At 43.3% G+C, this 26,696-nt stretch overlaps 1 protein-coding gene across 11 annotated transcripts in view; it reads right to left on the bottom strand.

Annotated features, from left to right (window-relative positions):
* The window catches only part of PIGN (phosphatidylinositol glycan anchor biosynthesis class N), a 116,314-nt gene that overhangs the window by 63,990 nt on the left and 25,628 nt on the right, over positions 1-26,696 (bottom strand). For all 11 annotated transcript variants that reach the window (XR_014790275.1, XM_084850539.1, XM_084850536.1 and 8 more), the window contains 8 exons: positions 26,453-26,577; positions 23,292-23,422; positions 21,450-21,566; positions 20,389-20,429; positions 18,545-18,604; positions 15,235-15,327; positions 7,982-8,037; positions 218-296 (listed from right to left, as the gene is read on the bottom strand). Coding sequence is in view for 10 of the 11 variants with exons in the window: in XM_084850539.1 (XP_084706665.1) it covers positions 218-296; positions 7,982-8,037; positions 15,235-15,327; positions 18,545-18,604; positions 20,389-20,429; positions 21,450-21,566; positions 23,292-23,422; positions 26,453-26,577 (702 nt within the window). In the remaining variant the exon portion in view is untranslated. The remainder of the gene's footprint in view (positions 1-217; positions 297-7,981; positions 8,038-15,234; positions 15,328-18,544; positions 18,605-20,388; positions 20,430-21,449; positions 21,567-23,291; positions 23,423-26,452; positions 26,578-26,696) is intronic.

The raw sequence follows: 26,696 nt of genomic DNA, 5'->3' as shown, positions 1-26,696 counted from the left end.
AACCATCATAGACAAAGGCCACAGAGGAAGGTCTTTACAAATCCTACTGCCATAGATCAAACTTTGGTTTATACATTAAAAATATATATTCTACCAGTAGATGATAGAAGAGGGGAGGGAAGTGGAACCAGATAAGCTAGAAAAACAACAAATAGCTTGTTAAAATACTACACAGAAAACTAAAGGAAGATGGAATGGACTCCGACAGTTCACTTACTGCTTCCTCGTATTTCTCATGCTGAATAGAAGTCCTTGCTTTTCTGAGAATGTCAATCTGCTCTGAATCAGAGAGAGACCTGTGCAAAACATAAAAGACAAAATATTTTAAAATCTGTTTTATTTCTCCTTTTGGGGAGGAGAAATAAGAGCGGGCAGATTTCTTTTAACATATTGGATCTTTCCTTTAAAAAAAAAATCAGGTTCCAGTTAAAAAGTTTAGGCAATACTCTTGCTGACAGATTGCTGTCTTGCAAAAAGCATATTTACTGCAAAGTTTTGATTTGCTATATTGACTCTGGGGCACTTTTAGGATATGGACCACCACAAAAAGCAAGGAGATATATTGTCCAAACAAAAGCCTCCAGAGGTAACTATGGAGCTCAAGGGGAACTACTGAAGAGCAGCAAGTTATACAAAAGCAGAAGGTATAAAGATATTAGAAAATGATAGCATGTTTTAAAGAGTGGGTGGGAAGAGAATGTAATAATTGCCAAGCACATAAATCTGCAACCCCTGTAATATTGTGTATGCAACCAGTATGGAAGCTGAGAGGCTTGAAGTAACGCTAACAAGATCTTACAGATCGCTGCACCTGCATAATACTAAGAAGGCCCAAGAGGTCTGGGATTATAGCCTCTAAAATTGCTTTGGCTTATCATGAACAACGACAAGACAAAAGCTGCTTAGTTTCATGAATATAAATAACAACATCATTCATGTGTAAGGACAATTAATTATGTAACTACACATCAGTGCTAATTGTGCAAAGGCTTGTAAATTGTCCCCTATGAGATGTTACTTGCTCTCATTGGGAGCATACCTGACAAAATTAATATTTCCGCCACATCATTTATGTCTCCCATTAAAAAACAGCACTTGACAGCCCAGACGCTAAGCCTATGATAAAAACAAACAAACCACCATAGTCGACTCAAGACCTCAGTCTGGTCAGTGATCCCTGTCATTACTCTTTAGAGATGCCACTTGTTTAGGAGGGCAAGGATGTCACTTCACCCCCATAAAACCAGCAAAAGGAAGTAAAACTTCTTAAAGGAGAGGGGAATCTGTGCTTGCATGTAACACATACTACCATACCTATTGTATTTCCCTCATGGTTCCACTTCCCTTTCTAAAACACACACACTAAAAAGAAACTCAGACATACGCAGTAGGGTCCCATCGCCTAGCATACGTTCAGTAGACACGAGTCCTCTGTTTAATAAGGGCGCTCAGAGTCAGCAAGGATGTCCACCAAGTCCAATGGGACTTCGGCGGTACCATCGCAACAAATGGAGCCCACAGAAACTAAGGCCCTGTTCAGACGTAATGGGGCTCCCACACGAGCACCACCACTACTGAATTTGCACTCAGACAGAAGTGCCATTTGAACTGGCACCTCCTTGTGGGTCTGTCTACGTGGCCAAGTTGAATTACATAAGGGGAGTTGAATTACATAGCTCAGTAATAGAGTATATCCTTTGTGTGTAGAAGATCCCAGGTTCAATCCCCAGCATGCCCAGTTAAAATGAGCACAGGCAACAGGGCTCTGTCCCAAATCTTGGAGAGCTATGGACAGTTAGAGAAAGCAACACTGGGCTAAACAGACTGAGACAGACCATTGGTCTAAGGAAGCTTTATACATTCATATATCTCAAGGACTGATTTTGAGGAACTGCGCCTCCAGATGGAGGGTCTTCAAACAGCACCTCCACATGAGTATTGGCAGGCAATGAGGTAAGCAGCTGCATGCTCCAGGGATGCTCTCATGGGATTCACCATTATATTTGAACTGGGCACTAAGCAGCAATACCAAACTTTAGCAGTGCACCAGCCTTGTAAGTACATGATTTGTTTCAGCCATAAGCCATAGCTGTTAACGAACACAAGTGCAAACAGTACAAAACATTCACATTGAAAACTGTGGTGTTCTCATACTTGTCCAAACCATTTAATCAGAATGAAAAACACCTAAAATCAATACAAAGCACCCGCCACATAAGAAATCAGGCCATGTCCCATTGATCCAATTAATAATCAAGTACATGGGGAACTAGAGCCCAGTCACGTTTTGCCAATGCGAAAACAGTCACTTTCTGTGTAATTTGCTTGCTACTGTGACACAGTAAGAAGTGTGGAAATGCGACACCACCACCGTTCTACTTCGGAAAACCTAAGGTCAGTGGATTTGAGGGGAGGGATGACGCTCACAGAGTGGTCTGAACAACCTGAAGATGGTTTCATATCCTGGCTTGTTCCAATGATGCTAACCATAGTTTCCAGATTCAAGCCTAACAGGAAACTATGGCTAATTAAGGCAGGGAGAACTGAATCCCAGCACACTGAGAAGGGAGGACAGCATGAGATTGGAGTGTGTGGGCACAAGGCTCATGCATATCTCGATGTATCAAGCAGAGATATGTACATCTGAAATGGGCCAATCTCTGAGCTGAGTCTGACAAAGGTGTAGGTCAGGAACAGGCAACCCAGTCCCCTCCAGATGATTTGAACTATAACTCCCATGTGCCCCAGCCAGCACTGTCAATGACCAGGGATTATGGGAGTTGTAGTCCAAGACATCTGGAGGACACCAAGTTGCCTAACCCTGGTGTAGATGGAGGAGGGAGTGTTTCCTGCTCACCTGAATTATAAAGTCTTGGAAAGGAAGGCTGATACACAGTGATTGTTGTTGTTCAGTCGTTCAGTCGTGTCCGACTCTTCGTGACCCCATGGACCATAGCACGCCAGGCCTTCCTGTCCTGCGCTCTCTCCCGGAGCGTGCTCAAGTTCATATTCATTGCATCCGTGATGCTATCTAGCCATCTCATCCTCTGCCGTCCCCTTCTCCTTTTGCCTTCAGTCTTTCCCAGCATCAGGGTCTTTTCCAGGGAGTTTTCTCTTCGCATTAGGTGGCCAAAATATTGGAGCTTCAGCTTCATTATCTGTCCTTCCAATGAGCACTCAGGGTTGATTTCACCAAATGTTTATTAACAAGACAAGGTCAAAGGTATATGTGTGGGGGGGTGGGGAGGGGGGCAGGAGAGAGCTTGGACCTGGTTGCCTGATATCCTGGGCCCAGGTACCTATACTAAACCACACTGCATCCACATTTACGCCATTGGTTAGTCTTGAGGGAGACAAAGGAATTGGTTACAAATGAAAGGCTGTGCATATGGAAATTTTCAATACACAAGCAGTGTATAAAACTGAAAATACAACACAAGCATGTACTTGCAAGACAAAAAAAATTAAACAAAATGGAAATGAAGTTCCTCAGTTTCCATAAATCATTGACACTGTTGAACTGAATAAGCCCCTCATGATAACAAAGCAGGTTTTAAAAAAAGGCTGTAAAGAGAGAACAGAGAAGACACACTTGCATATTTATGTATTTTGCATGTAAATTAACTTACAGTCAGGGTCAATTACCCCAAAGAAAAAGAAATGCAAGAAAGCCAAGTGGCTGTCTGATGAGGCTTTACAAGTCGCTGAGGAAAGAAGGGAAGCGAAAAGCAAGGGAGAAAGGGGAAGATATATCCAACTGAATGCAGAGTTCCAGAGAATAGCAAGGAGAGACAAGAAGGCCTTCTTAAATGAACAATGCAAAGAAACCGAGGAAAACAACAGAATGGGAAAGACTAGAGATCTCTTCAAGAAAATCGGAGATATCAAGGGAACGTTTTGTGCAAAGACGGGCATGATCAAGGACAAAGAAGGCAGGGACCTAACAGAAGCAGATGAGATTAAGAAGAGATGGAAAGAATACACAAAAGAACTATACAGGAAAGATCTGAACGTCCCTGATAGCCATGATAGTGCGGTCACTGAACTTGAGCCAGACATCCTAGAGAGTGAAGTCAAGTGGGCCTTAGGAAGCATTAGTAACAACAAAGCTAGTGGAGATGACAGTATTCCAGCTGAGCTATTTAAAATCCTAAAAGATGATGCTGTTAAGGTGCTGCACTCAATATGCCAACAAATTTGGAACACTCAACAGTGGAAAAGGTCAGTTTACATTTCAATTCCAAAGAAGGGCAACGCCAAAGAGTGTTCAAACTACTGTACAATTGCGCTCATTTCACATGCCAGCAAGGTGATGCTCAAAATCCTACAAGCTAGGCTTCAGCAGTATGTGAACCGAGAACTACCGGAAGTACAAGCGGGGTTTCAAAGAGGCAGAGGAACTAGAGATCAAATTGCCAACATTCGCTGCATCATGGAGAAAGCAAGAGAATTCCAGAAAAACGTCTATTTCTGCTTCAGTGACTATGCTAAAGCCTTTGATTGTGTGGATCACAACAAACTGTGGCAAATTCTTAGAGATGGGAGTAGCAGACCACCTTACCTGTCTCCTGAGAAACCTGTACGAGGGTCAAGAAGCAACAGTAAGAATCAGACATGGAACAACCGATTGGTTCAAAATTGGGAAAGGAGTACGACAAGGCTGCATATTGTTGCCCTGCTTATTTAACTTATATGCAGAATACATCATGAGAAACGCCAGGTTGGATGAAACACAGGTCAGAATTAAGATTGCCGGGAGAATTATCAACAACCTCAGATATGCAGACGATACCACCCTAATGGCAGAAAGCGAAGAGGATCTAAAGAGCCTCTTGTTGAGGGTGAAAGAGGAGAGTGCAAAAGCTGGTTTGAAACTCAACATTAAAAAAACGAAGATCATGGCATCTGGCCCCATCACTTCCTGGCATATAGACGGGGAAGAAATGGAAGCAGTGACAGATTTTATTTTCTTGGGCTCCAAGATCACCGCAGACGGTGACTGTAGCCATTAAATTAAAAGACGCTTGCTCCTTGGGAGGAAAACTATGGCAAACCTAGACAGCATAGTAAGAAGCAGAGACATCACCTTGCCGACAAAGGTTCATCTAATCAAAGCTATGGTTTTCCCAGTAGTAACGTATGGCTGTGAGAGCTGGACTATAAGGAAGGCTGAGCACCGAAGAATTGATGCTTTCGAACTGTGGTGCTGGAGAAGACTCTTACGAGTGCCCTGGACTGCAAGGAGGTCAAATCAGTCCATCCTAAAGGAAATCAACCCTGAGTGCTCATTCAAAGGACAGATACTGAAGCTGAAGCTCAAATATTTTGGCCACCTAATGCAAAGAGAAAACTCCCTGCAAAAGACCCTGATGCTGGGAAAGATTGAAGGCAAAAGGAGAAGGGGACGGCAGAGGATGAGATGGCTAGATAGCATCACCGATGCAATGAATATGAACTTGAGCACACTCCAGAAGAGAGCGGAGGACAGGAAGGCCTGGCGTGCTATGGTCCATGGGGTCACGAAGAGTCGGACATGACTTAACGACTGAACAACAACAGGGTCAATTAAGGGGCACAGGGAGGAAAAAATGTGACCTGCAGCAATTCCTCCACCCAACATTACAGCAGAGCCAGAATACTTCAGCAGGAACTAGAAATAGCAGTTTTAGCCTGAAGGTCTGGAAGATGTGACGCAAGACACTTGGGAGTGAAAGGAGCTTAATAGGGAAGCACAGGAAAATCATTACAAATACAATTTAAAGCAAACTCTCTCTCTCCCCCCTGCTCATGTTGCAAAGGCTAAGCATGCATAATAAAAGATGTAGGGCATGTAAAACAGATACACATGGGATTTCTGTTCAAAGCTTTAGTTCTTTGGACAGACAGACAGACAGGATTTTTTTTTACCATCACTACAAAGACCATCACCTAGAGGACTACACTGGTTCAGCACTGAACCAGGGAAGTTCCCAGTTCAATTCCCATCTCTGCCAGGAGCTCACTAGATGGCCCTGTATGGCAAGCCATTATCTCTGAGCTTTTCAGCCCCAGCTCTTCTTACTCCCTGTCTGAAACACAGGGCTAAAACGTTGATCTACTTTACAAGGCTATTGTAAGCATTACTGAGAGAATTACGAGAAGCACTCTGAACACTCTTGAGCCCCAAATAAATGCCAGGCAATCATAATAACGGTAACAAAAAACCCCTGTCCTTGCTTTTATTCTAATACTGGTCTGCAATTTCTCCAGGCTATTTGCTCATCTCTGGGGGGTAAAAGAGGTGTGTGTGTGTGTGTGAGAGAGAGAGAGAGAGAGAGAGAGAGAGAGTGTTCCCAACATATTATGCGTTAACTAAATTAGCACCCAAACTGACTTCCCACAATGTGAATTCCGTGGCAGCTCCACCTCCCCTATCATCTGGAAAAGTATGTGGCTGGGACTATATTGAAGCTTGCAGGTTCTTTGTTCTTATTTACCGTCCCCTTAAAATATAAAACAGCATAATTTGCATCAGGGACTGAGCATTAGAACTATAAATACATTTATTTTTAAATAAAAATATAAAATAGCATAATGTGCATCAGGGACTGAGCAAATCAGAGCATTAGAGACAAGGTGGGATATATATCCAAATCAAGAAAAACAGATATTTTCAATCATGGTCCCAAAATAATGGAACTTCTTCCTGCAGAGGTTAGAAAAGCTCTTTATTAAGTTTTTGGAGAAGCTTTTGGCTAAACCATGTTATTTCTGTGGTTGTTTTAATTTACAGTTGTTTCACTTGACATTATCTATACCAGTCTTCCCCAACCTTGTGCCTCCAGATGTTTTGGAGTACAACCCAGGATTCCTGGCCATTAGCCATGCTGGCTGGGGCTGATGGGAGTCAAAGTCCAAAACATCTCGACGGCATCAGGTTGAAGAAGGCTGGTCTGTACTTAAACCTTACGATTTTATTCTTGATATTGTGAACTACTTGGAAAAGTGATATGAACATGTTATTTATACATAAGAAGCAGATGTCAGTCACCAAGTTGGGAGAACCACGGCACAGTGACTTCAGCTTCCTCATACTACTCTCCCATCTTTAGAGGGCAGTAGAGTGTGTAGGCAGGAGCAACGCTGGCATGGAATACAAACATCTTCAGTGTTTCTAGTTTTTAATATCCCAGCCCACTTCCCCCAAGCCATCCTCTGCACCAATAAGCCATGTCTACAACCTCCTACTCTCTGGGCAAAGAACAATGAAGTCATAAGTCAACTGCTGTCGAACTGGAGGTGGCACTGATTCACTGGTTGTCTCGATGCAAAGGGCTTAACAAACTTTATAATATTAGTCCTCACAACACCCACCCCCTCTAAGAGGCAAATCATAATTATTTCCATCTTATAAAGCAAGGGTGTTGAACCTCAGGCCCATGGGCCAAATCTGGCCTGCCTAGGAGCCAAATTCAGCCCACTGGGGGTCCAGAAATGCCCCGCCCCCTTCCCCTGGCTACACCCCTCTTCCCCAACTGCTGATCACTTGCTAGTACCCAACTTTTACACAGCGTTTTCTTATTCTAAAAGGTTGAAACGTCTTTCCTTAGTTACTAGTAGTAAGAGCTTTAAACAATGCTGGTATTTTTGGTGTTTGGCCCCACCCATCACTGGAATGTGATCCCCAAGAGCTTCTCTGAAACTGAAATCAGTCCTCAGGCTGAACAGGTTCACCATCCCTGTTATAAAAGATTATTGGGACCCGCAGGATATATTAGCTTAGCTCAGATTTCAAGAGTTCGGTTTGTGTTTTCTCCGTTGACCAAGCACTTGCTCCTGCACAGGTTTCATTTATTTGAATGAGCTGGTCTCACAATAGTACTCAGCAGGTCCTGTCACTTTATGTATTGCTCCTTTGTCACTGGCACATGATAGAAGGCAAAGAGATAGGGAGTTGTTTTAAGAAAACACAGCAACATCCAGACAAGGGAAACGGACTTACTTGAATGGTGAAAACAGGAATGATAATGTGGTTTTCTTCTTCTGAGCCATCTTGACCTGAAAACATACAACAAGAGAAAAAATTATCAAAGCTGTTAACAAAAATGCCTTTGTATGAAATAACTGGCGGTTATTAAACGGATGTGGTATTGAAAATGGTAAAAATACAATAAAAACCGTAAAAACACAATAAAAACAGCAACAGCAGCAAACATTCTAAAGAACAGCAGATTTGTTGTTGTTCAGTCGTTCAGTCGTGTCAGACTCTTCGTGACCCCATGGACTATAGCACGCCAGGCCTTCCTGTCCTCCGCTCTCTCCCGGAGCGTGCTCAAGTTCATATTCATTGCATCGGTGATGCTATCTAGCCATCTCATCCTCTGCCGTCCACTTCTCCTTTTGCCTTCAGTCTTTCCCAGCATCAGGGTCTTTTCCAGAGAGTTTTCTCTTCGCATTAGGTGGCCAAAATATTTGAGCTTCAGCTTCATTATCTGTCCTTCCAATGAGCACTCAGGGTTGATTTCCTTTAGGATGGACTGATTTGACCTCCTTGCAGTCCAGGGGACTCGTAAGAGTCTTCTCCAGCACCACAGTTCAAAAGCATCAATTCTTCGGCGCTCAGCCTTCCTTATAGTCCAGCTCTCACAGCCATACATTACTACTGAGAAAACCATAGCTTTGATTAGACGGACCTTTGTCGGCAAGGTGATGTCTCTGCTTCTTACTATGCTGTCTAGGTTGGCCATAGCTTTCCTCCCAAGGAGTAAGCGTCTTTTAATTTAATGGCTACAGTCACCGTCTGTGGTGATCTTGGAGCCCAAGAAAGTAAAATCTGTCACTGCTTCCATTTCTTCCCCTTCTATATGCCAGGAAGTGATGGGGCCGGATGCCATGATCTTAGTTTTTTTAATGTTGAGTTTCAAACCAGCTTTTGTACTCTCCTCTTTCACCCTCAACAGGAGGCTCTTGAGATCCTCTTCGCTTTGTGCCATTAGGGTGGTATTGTCTGCATATCGGAGGTTGTTGATAATTCTCCCAGCAATCTTAATTCCGACCTCTGATTCATCCAACCCGGCATTTCTCATGATGTACTCTGCATATAAGTTAAATAAGCAGGGTGGCAATATGCAGCCTTGTCGTACTCCTTTCCCAATTTTGAACCACTCGGTTGTTCCATGTCTGATTCTTACTGTTGCTTCTTGACCCCCATACAGGTTTCTCAGGAGACAGGTAAGGTGGTCTGGTACTCCCATCACTTTAAGAATTTGCCACAGTTTGTTGTGATCCACACAATCAAAGGCTTTAGCGTAGTCAATGAAGCAGAAATAGACGTTTTTCTGGAATTCTCTTGCTTTCTCCATGATGCAGCGAATGTTGGCGATTTGATCTCTAGTTCCTCTGCCTCTTCGAAACCCCGCTTGTACTTCCGGTAGTTCTCGGTTCGCATACTGCTGAAGACTAGCTTGTAGGATTTTGAGCATAACCTTGCTGGCATGTGAAATGAGCACAATTGTGCGGTAATTTGAACACTCTTTGGCGTTGCCCTTCCTTGGAATTGAAATGTAAACTGACCTTTTCCAGTCTTGCGGCCATTGTTGAGTGTTCCAAATTTGTTGGCATATTGAATGCAGCACTTTAACAGCATCATCTTTTAGGATTTTAAATAGCTCAGCTGGAATACTGTCATCTCCGCTAGCTTTGTTGTTACTAATGCTTCCTAAGGCCCACTTGACTTCACTCTCGAGGATGTCCGGCTCAAGTTCAGTGACCGCACTATCATGGCTATCAGGGACATTCAGATCTTTCCTGTATAGTTCTTCTGTGTATTCTTGCCACCTCTTCTTCATCTCATCTGCTTCTGTTAGGTCCCTGCCTTCTTTGTCCTTGATCATGCCCGTCTTTGCACAAAACGTTCCCTTGATATCTCCGATTTTCTTGAAGAGATCTCTAGTCTTTCCCATTCTGTTGTTTTCCTCGGTTTCTTTGCATTGTTCATTTAAGAAGGCCTTCTTGTCTCTCCTTGCTATTCTCTGGAACTCTGCATTCAGTTGGATATATCTTCCCCTTTCTCCCTTGCTTTTTGCTTCCCTTCTTTCCTCAGCTACTTGTAAAGCCGCATCAGACAGCCACTTGGCTTTCTTGCATTTCTTTTTCTTTGGGATGGATTGAGTTGCTGCCTCCTGAACAATGTTATGGACCTCTGTCCAGAGTTCCTCAGGCACAGGTCTAATCCCTGAAATCTATTCCTCACCTCCACTGTATATTCATAAGGGATATGATTTAGGTCATACCTGAATGGTTTAGTGGTTTTCCTTGCATTCTTCAATTTAAGCCGAAATTTTGCAAGAAGCAGCTCATGATCTGAGCCACAGTCAGCTCCAGCTCTTGTTTTTACTGACTGTATGGAGCAGATTCTCCATCTTTGGCTGCAAAGGACATAATCAATCTGATTTCGATATTGACCATCTGGTGACGTCCATGTGTAGAGTCGTCTCTTGTGCTGTTGGAAAAGAGTGTTTGCTCTGATCAGCGTGTTCTCTTGGCAAAACTCTATTAGCCTTTGTCCTGCTTCATTTTGTACACCAAGGCCATGCCTGCCTGTTATCCCAGTGATTTCTTGACTTCCTACTTTAGCATTCCAATCCCCTATGATGAAGAGGACATCTTTTTTTGGTGTTAGTTCTAGAAGGTGTTGTAGGTCTTCATAGAACCGATCAACCTCAGCTTCTTCGGCATCAGTGGTTGGGGCATAGACTTGAATTACTGTGATGTTGAATGGTTTGCCCTGGATTCGTACTGAGATCATTCTATCATTTTTAAGATTGTACCCCAGTACTGCTTTTCCCACCCTTTTGTTGACTATGAGTGCTACTCCATTTCTTCTAAGGGATTCTTGCCCACAATAGTAGATATGATGGTCACCTGAATTAAATTCGCCCATGCCTGTCCATTTGAGTTCGCTGATTCCCAAGATGTCGATGTTCAATCTTGCCATCTCATGTTTGACCACCTCCAGCTTACCTTGATTCATTGATCTGACATTCCAGGTTCCTAAACAATATTCTTCTTTACAGCATCGGATTTTCTTTTCACCACCAGACACATCCGCAGCTGAGTGTCCTTTCGGCTTTGGCCCAGCTGCTTCACTCTTTCTGGCGCTACTTGGAAATACCCTCTGCTCTTCCCCAGTAGTATATTGGACACCTTCCGACCTGAGGGGCTCATCTTCCGGCGTCATATCTTTTAGCCTTGTGATATGTTCCATGGGGTTTTCTTGGCAAGAATACTGGAGTGGGTTGCCATTTCCTTCTCCAGTGGACCACATTTTGTCAGAACTCTCCACCATGACCTGTCTGTCTTGGGTGGCCCTGCACAGCATAGCTTATAGCTTCACTGAGTTACGCAAGCCCCTTCGCCACAACAAGGCAGTGATCCATGAAGGGGAAAGAACAGCAGATACCAGCATACAATAAAACTTTCAACCGACAACTGCAGCCACAACTCAGTCCGATAAAACATAATCAAGGGAAGGCCAGAGTAAAGTAGTATGTTTTCAGGGCCTTCTTAAAAACCTGTAATGATGGGGCCTGGCAGACCCCTGATAGCAACTTATTCTAAAAGTGTGGGGCCACTGTGGGAAAGGCCCTCTCTCATGTAGTTGCCCACCTAACTGTTCTCACAGGTGGGCAAATGAGAAGGGCCTCTCTTGCTGATCTTGCTGACAAACCCAACAATACTCTTTAGGATCCATAAACCTGGGGTTTCCTGCCTCCAGAAAGACCTATACAAGTGGAGGAAGTTGACCAATTCTGAGGCAGAACACTGTGGGAGTGGAGTGAGAGAGACAAAGAACAAGCTCCCTGCCAATTGCAGGGATGGCATAAGACACCAAGTGCAGCTAGCTCCTGCAGTGGCTTAAAGAACTCCTGGAATCTTTCCAATAGCCCATTATAAGAGAGATGGGAAATACTGTGCACTTCCCATTAGAGAAATCATTAATAAAACAAAAGGCAAAGTTTAGCTGATGGTGGGGAAATGGTCACTACAGTTGAAGTATAATCCCCTATAGAAGGGAAACCTATAAGATTTAGGGCATCCCTGCAAGGGAGTTTGGTGTGCTGCTCATTCAACATGTTATTATTAGATCAGTTACACAGGATGCAATATCAGGAGAAACAGCGATCCTCCCTGGGACAGAGCAGCAGTTACTGTTATTGACAACCAGGCCCCCAGTTTTTCTCAGCTAGGCTTAACCAGCCAAGACAGGCAAGGATAAGTGAGCAGATGCAGGATGTAGGATTCCAAAGATCCGATCAACATTCTTGGGCCAACCCATCCAACAATAGATCTCTCACCCAGCAGAACTCTAGAAATAACAGTGTATATGTTAAATTCCAGTGCAAGTTATTTTACTAGCAAAATGTTTAGCACACTGGTTACAACAGACAAGAGAAGTAACCCAGCTACTGGGATGAGGATGTATTAGTACATTAATCTCATTTAAAAGCTCCACCAGACAATATCTTGCCGATGCAATGGTGGCTGAAAAGAACAAGTTTCCCACAATGACTGGTAGAACAAAGGGCTTTGTATGCCCTGTGTGTGCCAAATTTGGCTCAGGTCTTCCATCTCCTGTGTTCTGGTAGTCTGCCAGTAACAATCCATTATACCATAGAGACACCTGGGGTGTGTTTCCACGCTACTGGCTTCACCTGTCTTGCAACTTTGTTGCGATGTTCCCCAATCGTATCTGCTCCTTTTCCAGCTTCCATAGTGCTTAAAGTCCAAGTTTATCATCACTATAGCCTGGGGCTCTGTGCGGTTTCCACTGAGCTCTAATCAAATTATTTTCTTGATGGCTGGGTGGAGTCTGGGTTGGGTATGATTACCTCATCCATGTTCCCACCTCCTCCTCTTGCTGAGTCCCCCTCCCTCTCCCCCTTCACTGACAGAAACATACTTCCGGGTGGGGTGGGGGGATTGGAAGTGAACGTCATCAGACTGGCAGGGGCTGCTGAACCAATAAGAGAAGCTCCCCCCTCCAGGCTCTACTCCCCTTAAAGGCAATCTCAGGAACAAGCTTCATTGACCACAACGGGAGTTACTTCTGAGTAGACTTCCCAGACGTGTGCCCGATTCCGCCCATTTTTTTCCTTTTCCTCTAAATAGCAGGCTACCACATTAGGAGGTACCCCTAAGACTATCGCATTAGCAGGCACATGCTAAGTCGCTATCTCGTTATCACACTATTGCGCAAGTCTTCCATCAATACGCATACCCTCCACATCAGTATGTTACTATGAGTCTGTGACTCTATCACTCAATTGTGAAATAGCACTAACATGCATTTGCGCTATCACACAATAGCGCATTAGTCCAGGGGTGCCTGCTGACTCCTGTTGAGGTCAAGGGGGCTTGTTCCCCAAAATGCGCTATCATGCAATAGTGCTATCATGCAATAACGCAAATGCGTCTTAGTGCTATTTCGCGATTGAGTGATAGTCATAGGAAGATACTGACATAGAGGGTGTGCATATTGATTGAAGACCTGCTCAGTAGTTTGATAATGAGATAGTTACTTAGCGTGTAATATGAAAACTAGACTATGATGCTTGCGGCATCATTTCCCTGGTCCAAACACCACAAAGGAATATAAGCTGTGGATCGTCCCCACATGTGTTCCCCACATCTGGGAAGCGACCTGAGATAAACCTGATTTTCAGACTGTAGTGGGAGTACTTGCTTGCCCGCAATAGCGGACTTATACGCACTCGTGTTCTAGCGCTTATTTCCAAAGTTTTAAAAGTTGGTCCCTTGGCATCCTGCTCCAAAACGGCGATGAAACTTCCAGAAAACAGGGAGGGAAAGGGTTGGGTCACTGAGGTCAGAGCAACACACCCACAAAGGCTAGGCTACGTGCACCATGGGCAGGACTATGATACCAAACCCAGTGTGGTTGTGGAAACAGGTCAGTAATGGAGCCGAAGTAAGCTGGAAAAGTCGGACTATAACCAGTCTCAGAAGACGTGGGTTTTCTGCGATAAAATGCGGGGCTGGTGCTGAATGGCCACAATGTCATGGAAACACAGAGACCTCACCACGCAGCCAGGTTGGAGTAAATAGCTGGTGGAAACACAGCCCTGGTTCTGGTGTGTCAAGAGAGGGCACTCAGGACCACCCCGGACAGCTGCATATCTCACAATTTTACCCTAACAGCCACCAGCAAAAACCTGTAAGGTCCCCACAGCATCTCCCTTGCTTCTTAAAAATTCAAAGACAGCTAACAATCATAGCGTAAGCAAATGCCAACAATATCAACACTAAACAATGTAAAATAATAAATTAGCTACAGCAGGATGAATAATAAACATCAGAAAGTGCATTGATTTAAAAAGTTGTCCTTTTCTCTCCCAAAAGCCTTCCTAAAATGGAAGGTCTTTGTCATGTGGCAAAAAACCATTAAAGAGCGAGCAAGGCAAACCTCCTTTGGGAGGGAGTTCCAAAGTCTAGGCAAACTATAAAAAAGGCCCTCTCCTTGATGACCTTAAAGAGTGGACAGGCACGTAAGGAACAGGCGGTCCTTGAAGTATCCTAGTCTCAAACAGATAAGAGGTCCAAAGTTCAAGCAATTATTTTCTGTTTTATTTGGCATATACCTGAAGCTGCAAGCACAGATTGTAATGAGCATGTTTGAATCCCAGCTGAAGAGGAAACATAAACCCCAACTCTGTCAAAGCTTATGATTCAAGCCCCAGTTGCTTGAACAGGATGCATGCCAGCAGAGCACTTTGAGGATTGCCAGAAATAGTCATTAACTAGATCAGAATTAAATTCCAGGACTGAGTCTACCCCTCTATTAGAGTACTCTGGTTTCAGTGGCATCAATTCACACTGGCTAGCCAGAATTTGATCCTTAGAAATTAAATTCTCCTTCTTAATACAGTACCACAATTACCATGAAACATGCACATTTATGCTTAAGTCAATCAAAAATATCAGGCTATTACATTAAAATAAAAAGAGCTGCAGAGATTTAAGCTAGTTTTCCTTAAAGCCACTGCTCCTTATTTATAAATTCAATATCTTAGAGTATGCACAGAATTCTTCCATCATTCTAAATTACAATCATAAACATGCAAATTAGCGTGTTCTGTCTCTCTACTGTAACAGTTTTTAGAAGTATGCTGTTTTTCACTGAAAGTATTTATCTGGGCGTATGAGACATTCATAATGTTTCAACAATAGCTTATTTACCTTAAATTGTTCAAGAATCTGAGCAGCATTTGTAAACATACTCTCTGCTTTAAAATGAGCAGCATTATTCAGGTACTCCAGAGGCAGAACACCCTGAAAGAGACACTTTCAAGTTTAAATTCACAACAAGAATAAATTCAAGTTTATTCACAACATCCAAGACGAGAAAAACATGTCATAGGACCTGTTACTCAACACAGCACAATATTTTTGAAGAAGGAAATCTGTTAAAACAATTGGAGGCCTGCAAAACATCACAGACCTGGTTTGCACATAACAACAACCCAGAGTATCACCTGGTTCTCACATAACAGCAGCAAATCATGGGTTAACTAATGCACGATTTGCCACAGTGCATACTGGGTGTACAGGCTGAAGGGGCAGGATTGCAGCTTGAGATCGATAGGCATATGGTGAAGGAATACCTAATTACTCTGAATGAGTTCAAATCTCCAGGGCCAGATGAACTGCATCCTAGAGTAATAAAGGAACTGGCAGAAGAGCTTTCAGAACCGCTGTCTATTCTCTTTGAGAAATCATGGAGGACGGGTGAAGTGCCAGATGACTGGAGGAGGGCTAATGTTGTCCCTATCTTCAAAAACGGTAAAAAGGAGGAACCTGGGAACTACAGACCAGTCAGTCTGACAACAATCCCTGGGAAAATTCTGGAGCAGATGATAAAGCAATCCATCTGTAAGCACCTTGAGAACAATGCAGTGATTACTTGAAGCCAACATGGATTTGTCTAGAACAAATCCTGCCAGACGAATCTGATCTCATTTTTTGATCAGGTAACCTCCCTTGTGGACTGTGGGAATGCCGTGGACATAATATACCTCAGCCTCAGCAAAGCTTTCGACAAAGTACCCCATGATATCCTGATGAGCAAACTAGCTCAAAGTGGGCTAGATGAAACAACGATCCGGTGGATCCACAGTTGGCTACAGAATCGGACTCAAAGAGTGCTTATCAATGGGATCTTCTCAAACTGGGGAGAGGTAACGAGCAGGGTACTGCAGGGCTCAGTCCTGGGCCCAGTACTCTTCAACATTTTTATTAATGAGTTCGAGGAGGAGGTGCAGGGAACGCTTATCAGAACGCTTTTTGCAGATGACGCAAAATTGGGCGGGATAGATAATACCCTGGAAGATAGAAACAAAATTCAAAGTGATCTTGATAGGCTAGAGCACTGGGCAGAAAACAACAGAATGACATTTAATAGGGATAAATGCCAAGTTCTACACCTAGGAAAAAGAAACCAAATGCAGTTTCAAGATGGGGGATACTTGGCTCAACAATACTACAAGCGAGAAGGATCTTGGAATTGTTGTAGAACACAAGCTGAATATGAGCCAACAATGCGATGTGGCTGCAAAAAAGGCAAATACTATTTTGGGCTGCATTAATAGAAATATAGCTTCCAAATCACAGTCACAGACTCTCAGCCCAACCTAACTCACAGGGTTGTTGTTGTGAGGATAAAATGGAGAGGAAGAGGATAATGTAAGCCGCCTTGGGTTCCTTGCAAGAGGAAAAAAGGTAGCCCTCTACTCAGCACTGGTTAGGCCTCATCTGGAGTACTGTGTCCAGTTCTGGGCACCACACTTTAAGAAGGATGCAGACAGGTTGGAGAGGGTTCAGAGGAGGGCAACAAAGATGATCAGGGGACTGGAAACAAAGCCCTATGAGGAGAGACTGAAAGAACCTGGCATGTTTAGCCTTGAGAAAAGAAGACTGAGGGGAGAAATGATGGCGCTTTTCAAGTACTTGAAAGGTTGTCACAAGGAGGAAGGCCAGGATCTGTTCTCGGTCATCCGAGAATGCAGGACACGGAATAATGGGCTCAAGTTACAGGAAGCCAGATTCCGGCTGAACATCCAGAAAAACTTCCTGACTGTTAGAGCAATATGACAATGGAACCAATTACCTAGGGAGGTAGTAGGGAATGCCACACTGGAGGCATTCAAGATGAAGCTGGACAGTCACTTGTCAGGGATGCTTTGACCTGGATTCCTGCATTGAGCAGGGGGTTGGACTCAATGGTCTTATAGGCCCCTGCCAACCCGGCTATTCTATGGTTCTATGAATATTTTGAATATTCAACCCCTGATCGGGGGATTGCTACATGATGTCTGAACCAGGACACACTAGGTTAATCATAGGTTAAACAACCCAGAGTTCACCTACTCAAAAAGTCTGCAGAACAAGCCCAGCATGTGCCACAGCTAATCATAGATTAATTAACCCATGATCTGCTGCTGTTACACATGAACAGCCCCTACAGGTTGAGTATGGGTTGTCATTGAACTGAGGGTTGTTGCTTAATTGTGGGGTGTTATTACATGCGAACCCTGCATGTAATGCATTACATTACATGTTTTTTACATGTAATGTAAAAAACAAACCCTGGGTTGTTCATGTCGAACAGCCCATAGTTTAACTATGGGCTGTTCGACATGAACAACCCAGGGTTCACAAACCAACAACAAGCCATGGGTTTTTTTCCTAGGCTGTTCGTTGTTACTGACCCATAGTTAAATCACAGTTCAAGGTTCACACATAATGACAACCCATTAGTTTAAAAACCAATAGGTTGTCGGGGAAGACTGCTTTTACTCCACAGCCCACAATTGGCTCCTTCATAGTTTGTGGAAGGTGATCGTTGTCATTATGTGCACTAGGGCTGTACGTTACAAAGGCCTTTTATACAAACATAACATTGCCAGTCTCCTAACCATGGTGCTATTGTTGTTCTATGGGCATCACCCAGGATTGACCCATTAAGGCCTCCTGATTAATGTACATTTTCCCAACCACTCTAAGCTGACTAAGGCATGAGAACGCCCAAAGTATTTCAACATGTTTGAAAGGTTCTGCTCACCATACTTCCAGCAGGTGAGGTGGGAAATTTTTTGGATTGTGCCACTTCAGAATGCAGTGTAGAGTCTACTTATTGCCCTGCCTTAGGCCCCAAGCAACACCCCACAGCTAAACACAGCTACTGAGAGCAAAAGCACAGTGGCACAGCTTCTGTGGTTGGCAACAGCTCCAGCTGGCCACTGCTACTAATGGTGAGGAGTAGGCCTCAACCTTGACTGCTAGTCCCAAGAGACAAGTTGATGGGCTTCAGGAAGACATGGGATGCCTAACTGGAGAAGGAGGCTATAGCGCTCTGGCCCCCTTCTCAGATTATTGGTTAGGCACTCACCTTGTACACAAGATATACCAGAGTGTATCATACATCTTATTATATGTCCAAGAGGAATTGCGGGGTATTTACTGCCAAGACTGAAACCAGCACATGCCTTACCACAGAGTTCAGAGGAAAAGGGACTCCGATAAGGGAAGCCATCAGTGGTGCTATATCAGCCTATGAACAAAACACATTCTCAGTTTAAGGTTGCAAATCAAAGTAGGATTAAAAGCTTAAGAATCTGTCACAATGCAAGAGAGAGAGAGAGAGAGATCTTAAAATATGTGGCACAGTTTAGGACAGATACTTCAAAACAACTGTTTCCATGTTTGAGGGATGACAGGATTGTATGGAGTGTACTGCTTTTAAGAAACTGAAAGTCTCGGCCAGTGTAGCAGAGAGAGAAACTTCCCATAAGGCTTAGGAACAAGAGGGGATCTATGCTGTTGGCTGCGGGTGGGCAGACAGTGTTGCTTTTGAGACCAAGACACCACTAGGGCTCTGTGTTACAAAGGCCTTTTATACAAACATAACATTGCCAATCTCCTAACCATGGTGCTATTGATGTGCTATTGTTGTGCTATGGGGATCACCCAGGATTGACCCATTAACAGGTTTTGCAAACCCATCTTAAAACCTGGTTACAAACTATGCATGTCAGGGCAATTCTGATTAGTATTATTGCTAATGAACACTTAACACTATATACCAGAGGTGCAGAACCTCTTTCAGCCTGAAGGCTGAATTCCATTTCTGGGGCCACATTCTGGTGATGGGCGGGAGTAAAGGCAAAAGGGGTGCAGCCAAAGGCAAAAGAAGCAGGGGCAAAATCCCAAAAATACCAGCCCATTGTAGCTTAAAGTTTTTACTACTAGTAACTAAGTCTTAGGAGAGGCATTTCAGCCTTTTAAGACCATAAAAACATAAGAAGAGCCCTGCTGGATCAGACCAAGGGTCCCTCTAGTCCAGCATTCTGTTCACACATTGGCCAACCAGCTGCCTACAGGAAACCACAAGCAGGGCATGAGCGCAACAGCACCCTCCCACCCATGTTCCCCAGCAACTGGTATGCATAGGCTCACTGGTACTGGAGGGAGCACATAGCCATCAAGATTAGTAGCCATTGATAGCCTTTTCCTCCAGGGATTTGTCCACCCCTATTTTAAAGCCATCCAAATTGGCGGCCATCACTACATCCTGTGCTAGTGAATTCCACAGTTTAACTATGTGCTATGTGAAGAAGTACTTCCTGTTATCTGTCCTGAATCTCCCACCAATCAGCTTCATGGGATGACCCCAGGTTCTAGTGTTTTGAGAGGAGAAAAATGTCTCCCTATCCACATTCTCCACACCATGCATAATTTTGTAGACCTCTATCATGTCTCCCCTAACCCTCCTTTTTTCCAAGCTAAACAATCCCAGCTGTTGTAACCTTCCCTCATAGGGGAGATGCTCCAGCCCCTTGATCATTTTAGTTGCCCTTTTTGGCACTTTTTCCAGCTCTACAGTATCTTTAGGTGTGGTATTTCCCATTTTAGAATAGGAAAAAACACTGAAAAGCCAGGAAACCACCAAATGATCGGTAGTTGGGGGGAAAGGGGCCTGGCCATTAGGGGAACCCCAGAGGGCTGGATTGGGATCCCAAGTAGGCCAGGTTTGACCCCCGGGCTTGAGGTTCTCCACCCCTGCACTTGTGCCGGGGGGGGGGATTTGCTTGTGAAAGGGGAGGGAGTGCTTAGCCCATAGCAGTCTCCCAATTTCTTCACCATGATTAAGATACTGGGAATGCTTTGCTTGCATAGGTATGTGCTGATCTAAACAAACAAACAAACAATTTGGCTACAGGTGTCCAGTAAAAAACAAAAATTCTAACATGATTTCTTCTCCTGCCCATATGTCTTTGTAGTAGCTTAAATTAAAGAGCAACATTAATGGCCTGTGAGCTAGATGCAGCTAGGTACCTGGTTGACATCTTTCCGCTTCAAGGTCTCCAGTTTCCACTCTATATAAGGATAATGAGAGAGAAAAAGACAGTTCATGACACAGGGCCAACCTGATGTAAACAAATTTGAGGGGAAAATAATTAATCTGGCACTTAATGAGTTGTCAGAGAGTTCTGCCGTGTAACACTCTTTTTCATAGTTAAAAGAGTTTCATGCTTTAGCTTCATAACACAAATATAAGGAATTTATCAAAACCACTCAAAATAAATTTGGTTCAGCTTCTTTAAAATCACATACAAAGACAAAATTGATTATTCACTGAAACGCCAAGTCTCTCAGCTGAGTTACAGAAGACAGATGCATATGCATAAATCCTCGAGCCAGCTAAAGATTAACACCTTGATCCTATCCCCAAGTTAAACCTGCTGGTTGAGGCCAGGATCACTTATCTGTATGTGTTGGAGGAGCCTGAAGATATACTACATCAGGGGTAAGCAACGTGGACTAGTAATACTTGGCCTGTTTTCCAGGGTTGCTATAAGCCTGAGAATGTGATGCAATTTGATCACTTGAAAAAAGCACCAGCCATTCTTTATTATATTGTTAGTCTTCTCACATTTCTTTATATTTGCACTCACTTGCACTTACTGTCCTGCATTTACAGCGGGAACCTCAACCTAACCGGAAGGATTTTTACTCGCCAAGTTCCAAGTAATAAACTTATGAGGGCAACCTCTGTTTTTAAACTCAAAGAAAATCCAACACATTTGAGCTTTTTCAGAAATGTGGATATAAAATAGAAGTGTAGCGGCGATTTAATGATGGCATTTGGTGATAAACTGTGGGGCGTGGTGGCTTAGCTATTGGGCTTGGACCAGAAAGATCTGTGTTCATTTCCCTGGGAAGCCAAGGAGCAGCTTGCGTGGCCTTCAGTAAGCTTCCACTCCCATCTGTTTTCTGAGGAAGACATCAACTTACCTGTGGCAACTAATAAGATAAAGATGGCAAAGCACCTTTTCTATTTTGTAACTGTACAGAAAAAAATCCAATCTATAATCTGCACATCTCATCCTATTTACCTTTTAAAAATTCATCTCCAAATTGTTGTAAGGCAACTCTCTGTGGATATTTGATCCCTGCCCCCCACGCAACTAATGGCGTTAAAGTCTCTGTTGGATGACTGGCCCCATGAGTACCTAAACACAGGGAGAAAACCGAGTCCAAGTTACTTTATAACAAATTGTTGATCTTCTACTCCAAATTTGGTCTGTCCAGCGTAGGACAGAGCAGAAATTGAGTATGGTTGATCCCACATTTCAGCCTAACCCACATTTCATCATCTTTTCAACAAGGATATCATGTGAAACCTTGTGAAACGCATTGCTGAAATCAAGATATATTACATCCATGGCATTTTCCACAATACACTAAATTAGAAATTGCCAAAGAAGGAGATAAGGTTGGTCTGTCATGACTTATTCTTGACAAGCCTATGCTGGTTCCTATTAGTCAATGTATTATTTTCTGGATTCTACTCAATTTTTTGCTAAGTTCTTTGAAATTAGCTTTTCTAAAGTCCAAGATACACATCTGCCTGATGTTTTCACAGGATGTGAAAACATCAGGTGGATGATTTTGGAGACATCAAAATCCCAAGATGACAAGTCACTTTTCACCAAGTTTCCTGCTACTTTGACTTCATCAACCAGTTCTTCCCTCTTGGCAAGGATTAATTTCAGGACAGCAGATCCCCTTGTTCCTTCTTCCACCTCCTGAGATATGAAGTTGTCAGCAAGGCAAGTCAAAAATGTATTAGATGTTCCATCCTTAGCAAAGTTAGATTTCCAGCAGATGTCAGGTTAGTTAAAATCCCCCATGACTACTATGGTTTGCATCTGTGAAAGTTCTGTCATCTGTTCCAGGAAGTGCCATCCATATCTTCCAACTGGCTGGGAGGTCTGTAGTATACTGCCACAACAATATCACTCCTGTTTCTCACTCCTTTTATCCTTTTGCAGATCCTTTCAACAGGACTTCCATTCTCAGAATCATGGATTCCCATGCAGGTATATACATTCTTTACATATAAGGCTACTTCCCCACCTTTTCTGTTGCATTTATTCTTGGTAGTATTACATCTGGATTGTCAGCTCACATAGTAAGCTGGCTTACACAGCATCAGACCAATGGTCTACCTAGCCCAGCCTTCCCCAACATGGTGCTCTGCAGATGTTTTAGACAACAATTCCCAGCATTCTTGACTATTGGCCATGCTGCCTGGGGCTGATGGGAGTTGAAGTCCAAAGCATTTGTAGGGCACCAGGTTAGGAAAGGCTGGGCTAGCCCATTATTCAACTGGCAGCAGCTCTCCAATGTCTCAGGTAGAGCCTCACCAACCCTATTGTCCCAAATCCTTTTAATTGGAGAAGCCACAGAAACATACTTGGGAGCTTCTGTATGTGCTCCACCACTGTGCTATGGGCCTTCTACTTCTTCACAGAGGAAGTGAGGATTTTCAGCTCACTGCAGGGTGGTGGAGGAGGTTGTGAAATTGGGTTGTGTAGCCCAAGTGTGGGATGTGCAAGCAAAGGTGGCTATGTCTATCCTTTTTGTTATTTATGGAGAGGCAGCTTTGAGGTTGCCAAGCTGCTGTGGCTCTGAACCTAGCAACACCTGCCTACATTTGCATTCCTGTGTGTTTGTAATTCCTGCTCATAAATTCCAGCTTGAAATTTCAGCTTGTAAAGAAACTGATGACTACAGACATACTAAGTCTCCAGTGTTTTGTCTCCCAAAGAATAAGAAAACTACCTTGAACTTCCCACCTCACTGGGAAAGGTGAGTACAGAACAACGTAATGTACAAGCAGAGGTTTCTTGCTAACCTGAGCTGTTCTGTGATGACATTCTGAAAAGCCTTACCCCAATCGGTCATTCCATGGTCAGAAGTCAAGATAAAAGCAGTGTTGCCGTCATTCCCATAAAAATCCTCGATCACTGAAACAATCTGCTCTATACCTTCATCAACTGTCCTGATATTATTCTTGTATTCACTGCAGAGGAGACAAAGTAGTGGCATGTTTTGATAGGATTATAACAGTGAATCAAGTTCTTCACGTAGATTGAGGACTGATTTTCAAATGTAACAATATAAAGAGGGTGGGGGGGAATGGACAAATATTGACATTTCTGTTTAGCTTGCATTTCAGCAATATCCTCTTCACGGATTACACTAGAAATCTGGATGTAAGGCACTCCATCCAATTAATCTACAAAGATAATCTCCTCTGATAATGATAAAGACAGTCACAATACAGTTAGAGACATTTGCAAGTTTGGCTGACAGATTCTTTAATAGATCACAAAGAAGAGAAAAGGGTTCTCAGGACGCAATACAGAATTTATTATAAGAAGCTCAACATGTTTCAGCCTTTTAAATTATTATTTTAGGCTTTCTTCAGGGGGCTGTAACATAAATAATACAATGTACAAATAGGGCAACACATAGTTAAAACATTACTGCAATACAAATCACCACAGGGGCTAATACATGCATAACATGATTTTTAAAATCATAGAAAACCTACTTTACTCCTAAAAATAACATATAAATACATACTTATTAAAGAAAAAAGTCTCCAGGATTTTTTCAGCAAAGGATTATGCATGTATTAGCCCCTGTGGCAATTTGTATTGCAATAATGTTTTAACTATGTGTCATCCTATTTGTAAATTGTATTATCAATTATGTTACTGACCCCCGAAGAAGGCCTAAAATAAGAAAAAAAGGCCAAAACACGTTGCGCTTCTTATAATAAATTATACTTTGCATCCTAAGAACCCATTCTCTTCTTTGTGATCTGCTTAGGATGCTTACCTCCTTTTGTTTTCTAGATTCCTTAATAGAACCCCTTCTTTCCCCTTTGGCAAATCCACAATACAGACATAAAGGAGTTAAACTGCCATGCATCTCTCCTCCAGAGGTGCCATTAGAATTGTAGTTCTAAGAGGGAACTACATATTTTTAAAGAATTCAGCAAACTACAGTTCTATAGCTCTGTGGGAGCTGCAATGACAGTAGCACATTTGTTGTACAGATTTCCATGTGTCTTCTCCCACATAAACCCTCCTGGACCCTTCAGCTTCTTCAGGAAGCAAGAACTTGCAATGTTTGGGATAGGGTCTTCTCAGTAGCCCTGTTTGAGCATTTTCCATCATGTGATCACAAATTACATGAAGCCATACTCAGTGGCCCCACCTGTCACATCCCTGATCCCACCACCTGCCACACATTGTTGGGGGGGGGGGAATTCTGAAGGAGGGGGAACCTGGTCTATGTGTGTCAGCTCCCTATGCCATCAGGGCCTCCACACGTAGAGCAGACTCCCCATTTCAGGCTTTCCCTCACCCCACCCCACACGTAGAAGGCAGTGGTGATGCATGACAGGGACACAAGAGAGGAGGCAGGGTCTGCAAGTATGGCTTCATTCTTCCCCCTCACATGAGGGTGAATGCCTGAATAGGACAAATGGCAGCACTGCAATTCGTGAACAGCTTCCTCCGAAAGACATTCCAGGCCACTACATCGTCCAGATTTAGATAGCTTGTTAAACGTTTTGTTTTGGCAGATCCTCTAAAACGGTAGCATAGCTAGAGATTGCTTGTTTAATTAAATTTTCTGTGCTTCTGTTGCATTGTTTTTTACAGTTTTGTACATTGACTTCAGACTTTTGTTGGTAATGCAGTTAGGGTGCAAACTCATGCATGTTTAGACAGAAAAAAAGTCCTACAACTCCCAGAATTCCCCAACCATTATGGGTGGCTGGGGAATTCTGGGAATTGTAGGACTTTTTTCTGTCTAAACATGCATAGGATTGCTCCCTTAGTGTTAAAACAACAAAGTGCCCATTGGTGTCCCTACACCTATTAGATGAAGTAGTATGGCTGCAACAGTAACACATTATACTACTAGTTCCCCTCTACTCAGCACTGGTTAGGCCTCACCTGGAGTACTGAGTCCATTTCTGGGCACCACATTTTAAGAAGGATGCAGACAAGCTGGAGAGGGTTCAGAGGAGGGCAACAAAGATTATCAGGGGACTGGAAACAAAGCCCTATGAGGAGAGACTGAAAGAACTGGGCACGTTTAGCCTTGAGAAGAGAAGACTGAGGGGAGATATGATAGCGCTCTTCAAGTACTTGACAGGTTGTCACAGAGAGGAAGGCCAGGATCTCTTCTCGATCATCCCAGAGTGCAGGACACAGAATAATGGGCTCAAGTTACAGGAAGCCAGATTCCGGTTGAACATCAGGAAAAACGTCTTGACTGTTACAGCAATACAACAGTAGAACCAATTACCTAGGGAGGTGGTGGGCTCTCCCACACTAGAGGCATTCAAGATGAGGCTGGACAACCATCTGTCAGGGATGCTCTGACTTGGATTCCTGCATTGAGCAAGGGGTTGGATTCGATGGCCTTGTAGGCCCCTTCCAACCCTACTATTCTGTGATTCTATTCTATTAATCTATACAAATGTGGAAGGGTCTATTTTCATAGAACAAAGCTCCTGCTTCTTTTTTCACCCCCTTCCTGAACAGCAGCCGCTGCCCAGCTCCCTTCTATGCCCTATCACAGGATACCTGAAACCTGACACATGACTGAATCCATGGTTTTTTATTTGGCAACTATTAAGAAGTTTGAAGCTGTCTTGTGACCTGTAGAAAGGCTATGATAAAAGATGTTAACAAAATGCTCAAAACACAGCATTTGCATAAATGAGTAAGTTAACCAACTTTCCTAGGAAGAACTGTAATTTCAGAACTCCATTGCAGTTTAAATGTATTTTTCATAACATGACTGAAACAACACTGATTTTAAAACACACACACACACACACACACACACACAGTATGATCCAGTCATAATTATCTACTTTTAAGCCCCATTTATTTCAGTGGGGAGAGCTAAACACATGCTTAATGCTCTCCCAATGATATCAAAGGTACTTAAAACTGCTTAACTTTGCCTGGATAACATTCAAATTGTACTCTATTTCAAAATGATAAGTAGTAACACACTGTACCTTGAATGAGGCCGGTGAGCATGCCCATTTGTGTCTATCCCTAATAAGTGCAGGAAGAAAACTATTCTCGGCTCATGCAGTTGAGAAAACAATGTTTCATTGTTTCTCGCAGAACTGAAGAAATCCTAGAGCAGAAAAGTCAGTCAAAAATTACCCTGAGCGCCAGCAGTTGTCCAAACTTCTAAAACCAAGCCGTGGGGCGGGGGTGGGTGATACCATGCCACCAGCTTGAATGCAAAAGAGC

The sequence above is a fragment of the Heloderma suspectum genome, chromosome 4 (assembly GCF_057233095.1).
Source record: "Heloderma suspectum isolate Gila_16-S chromosome 4, 16-S_ref, whole genome shotgun sequence".
NCBI lineage: Eukaryota > Metazoa > Chordata > Lepidosauria > Squamata > Helodermatidae > Heloderma > Heloderma suspectum.
This window is presented reverse-complemented; position numbering and strand designations above follow the sequence as displayed.